A 4155-nucleotide genomic window follows, 5' to 3' on the forward strand; every position below is an offset into this window, starting at 1 on the left:
ACCCTGGTGTCAGACTGAATTTCCTTTGGAGAAAATCTTGAATTTTTAGGATTCAGGCCTAATAAAAAGTTCCACAAAAAAACAAGGAAAGCCTGCAATGTGAGTCATGAAAATGTGCAGATGTGTACAACATCACTGCACCTCTTCATTACCACAATACATGCTAATCACTTACAAATGTGGAAATGGACTATAAAGTCAAACTGAACTCTTTGTTTAAATCAGCTAACTACATACTAGGTGCATTAAATCTGGAGCAGTTCCCTATGGAAACCAATCAGTTTCACTCTTCAGTCTGTTCAGTTAAGATTTGAAAATGAAAGAGAGAACATGATTGGTTGTCATGCACAGCTGCTCCAGATTTCGTGTGTTCCAGTTTTGATAAATTCCTCTCAATGTGTTCAGTGTCTTACAGTTATTATTTTTCTAAGGCAACTATAACCTCAGCAGAAAAGTCTATCCCATGTGAGCACATACAGAGTGGGTTCCTTGCTCTCTGTTGGGAAACAGTGGTCTCTCTGCAGAGGTCATGCTCCCTACTGAGTCAGACCTATAGCTCTGCTATCAGCAAAGGTCATGCCCTCTGCTGATTGGAGAGTCCTGGCTGTGGCATGGGTCGTATTGGACCTCTGCAAAGAAATCAGTGCTTCCCCACAGAAAGCAAAGGTTCCACTCTGCAGCTGCTGACAGCGGACATGCTTCTCTGTCAAAGCTATAGCTGCTTTAAAAAAGAAAAGAACTATAAGACATTCAACACGTTTTATGCATGTAGAATGCATTTAGTTTATTTAAACTAAGAGATTAATTGGGGTTTAAGCTAAGAGGCACTTGATGTTACTATTCCCAGAATATTTCATAAAGAAAATAGAATAACTATTGTTGGCATTTGGACACATTGGCTCTTAGTTCTGGTTTGAATTCACGCGTGTTTTATTAGTAGTTGTACAAAACACTCCAAGATTTCACGCTGCACAACACAGAGACATGGGACAGAGAGGTGGAGACGTAAAACCCAGCAGCATGCAGAGCCACAGCACTATTGTTGGGGCAAGAGTCCTTACAGGAGCACTCAATGCATACTACTGCTCTCCTCCTCTTGTAGAGGGAGCAGTCTTGAAAGAGACATTCATCTACCATCATACTCACGCATTCACATACAAACATACATCAAATGAATTATAATGTTGTATAGGTCATCTAGAATTTGAGAAAATAAACCTGTGCTTCTGAGGCATTATCTAGCCAAGTCTGGACATCCATTTTTGACAAACAGTCCATAAAATTTAGATAAACAGTTTCTTATCCTCTGCTACACTTCATGTTATTGTCCAATATTCTTGGTTTCTTCAACCATTGTCCACTGCATGGTACAATGCAGACCAGAGGTCATTGACTTTGGTTTATATAACTTGTATAGAAGAGAGACAGGCTGGTATAACAGAGATTTAGCAGATGTTGTACTGATGGACTTGTGAAATGAAGATCATATTGCAGCTGTCTTCATTAATCTATAGCAATCCACTTACATAACTGTAGAATTAATAGCTTTTAAACATTTAACATTAATTATATAGGGTTCCTTTTAGAACACCCAAAGCTTCTCAGAACAGTTCATGTCATTCTTGTTCCTTTTTTGAAACCTTGAGAAAACTTCTGGAACAATATGTTTGAAAGCATAAAACACTTCAGTGTTCCTTTAGAGATTTTGTATTGCAAGTCAAGTGTTAAAAAAGATGTATCCATAGATAGGCCAACTTTGTTTAAACTGTCCTCTGCATCCACTTACTGACAAGTGGTGACACATTAATTACATACATGCACACAGATGGTTCACCTTACTCCTGTGTAGTATTTGCCCCAGGTGTAGTCTTCCATGCCCCGACTTTTGCCAAGATACCAAATTTAAGGAACATCAAGTTATCCAAGATTTCCAAGATTAAATGTCTGATAACCAGCAAGTATGAGAAGGTTCTGCAGATCAAAAATAACTCATTTTTGGCTCCCTACAATGGAAGCTCTAGTGTTTGCTCAAATCAAAAAGAAGAAAAACTTGTTGTTTAACCTCTCCTTTGCTAGATGATCAACTAGCATCATTGTATGTACTAGCCATCTCTAACAGAAAAGTGGTTAAGATATGTGGCAGGATAACAGTTAGGGAAAGGAACATGGAGTAACACATCAGTCTTGCAGGCTAAGGGTTACTGGAGCAATGCTCTGAAAGGTTCTGGCAAGGAAAGGGTTCATGAAAATTTTCTTTGCAGGTCTAATTCTTCAGTCAGGGTAGATGATGAAACCAGAGAAGGTACTGTATTTATTAGTGTTTCCACCATGCACTTTGCCTCCATCCAGCTTTACATATACCTCGTCCCCCACATCCAGATGCAGTATGACGCTGTTACTGGCGTAGTCATAGTTCTGATCTGCATCCTGAGCAATGGCGCTAGCTCGAACCTGCAAGGGTGACAAGAATAAAAACTGAAATGTAAGACGTTCATCTACAGATATACATTAATAACAAATGTGCTGCAAAACAGTTATCTTATTATCACTGTTGAAGTAAATCGGTCTGGGAACTACAGAAGTAGGCATCTGATACCTCAGTGATTAAGGGGCCTATTTATAGAGAATAGTGAATATCACCATCCACTCACATCTACTTGAAATTGCAGTGTTAACACCAGACTACACCTGCATTTTATCCATATTTTATAAAATGCAGGCTGTAGTGTGGAAGGAGCCGTGTCCTGCGGAGTTCTGTTTGACTCTCTCCCTGATTTAAGGAAAAGGCTAGTCACATGACTTTGACAGGTCACATGAGCGGGATCTCCTTTTTTAGGACATTTTTTCCCCCATTAGTGTATTTGATTTGAGTCTTGCTTGCTCTGGAGTCCCAAAGCAAGTAACACGTAATGCATATTTGTAAAGCACAACACTTTGCTTTATAAATTGCTAGCATTTTGGCGGTTATATGGCTATGGCTAAAGACTGGACCCCTAAATGTTTTGATAACACAAGTTATGGCATTCTTTTGTCATGATGACCAACTCTGATAAGGATTATATGTCTGTTTGTTATTAACAGAGGTAACCTCTTGATGTTTGGTGGGGATCCTCTTTTTGCCATCAGATCAATATCTATTGCCCAGTGTATTATCTCGTACCACAAAAAGCTGAAGGGGCAGACCATAAATAAGCCAGTGTTTACAATACGCTGCCATTAGCACATGATAACACAGTCTAATTATGACCAGTAGCAACTACAATTAACCCCTGATCCATAATGTGTGCTACATATACTTTAATAGGTGACATACATACTTGCCTTGGTATACCAATGTGCAAGGCATCATTATGATCATATCATTATTGAATTTATCAAAACTGGAGCAGACAAAATCTATAGCAGCGGTGCATGGCAACCAATCAGCTTGTCTCTTTCATTTTCAAATCTTAACTGAACAAACTGAAGAGAGAAGCTGATTGGTTGCCATGGGCAACTGCTCCAGATTATGTTTGCTCCAGTTTTGATAAAATCCCCCCCATCGGATGAGTATAACCAGAGAACTATAAGGTAGGATGATTGGAGCACTGAGAAATTCCAGGTTGGTTTACAGTAACAAAATTGTTGGTGCAGATTGGGGGTCATGCCAACAAAGCGGTAGCTACACTTGTTTCATGATATGTCCATTTATAGCAATCAGTAGATTATAATAGTGGTAACTGCATGACCATCCACAGAAACAGCCCTACATCTCATCCTGTGGGTTTTCGATAGTCCTCTTTATTCCGGGTATGATTTTGTTTTAATAAAAGTCAGCTTCTCAGTCCCAATTTCCCCCTTCCCACACTGTGCTCAAGGCCCTCGCTGACATAACTTGTGCAGCAGGTCAGGCCAATAGGTTAGGCAAATTATGGGCCACCTCCAGCTAGTGGTACATCCTCAACATCCAGAAGATAATTTTCTGCCAGAACTCAACAACGTGTACGTTACACACTCCGAAATATAAAAAGGTCCTAGCAAAATAGAATAGATTACACTCAACCCCCCTAAAACATTAACCTTGCAACATTAACCCCAACCATTTTTTTTAACCTAAGCATTTCAAAAAATAAGGATAAAGATAAGATACAAAAAAAAAAAGAAAAAGACTGCAGG

The 4155-nt window shown here is 39.3% G+C and overlaps 1 protein-coding gene across 1 annotated transcript in view; it reads right to left on the bottom strand.

Annotated features, from left to right (window-relative positions):
- Nucleotides 1–1324: 1324 nt before the first annotated feature.
- Nucleotides 1325–4155, bottom strand: part of C1QL4 (complement C1q like 4) — a 39000-nt gene continuing 36169 nt past the window's right edge. The window contains exon 2 of the mRNA XM_018570291.1: nt 1325–2451. Coding sequence (XP_018425793.1) covers nt 2272–2451 — 180 coding nt within the window. The 3' untranslated portion in view covers nt 1325–2271. The remainder of the gene's footprint in view (nt 2452–4155) is intronic.

This window comes from Nanorana parkeri, unplaced genomic scaffold (genome assembly GCF_000935625.1).
Source record: "Nanorana parkeri isolate BGI_ZX_2015 unplaced genomic scaffold, ASM93562v1 scaffold1497, whole genome shotgun sequence".
NCBI classification, from domain to species: Eukaryota; Metazoa; Chordata; class Amphibia; order Anura; family Dicroglossidae; genus Nanorana; species Nanorana parkeri.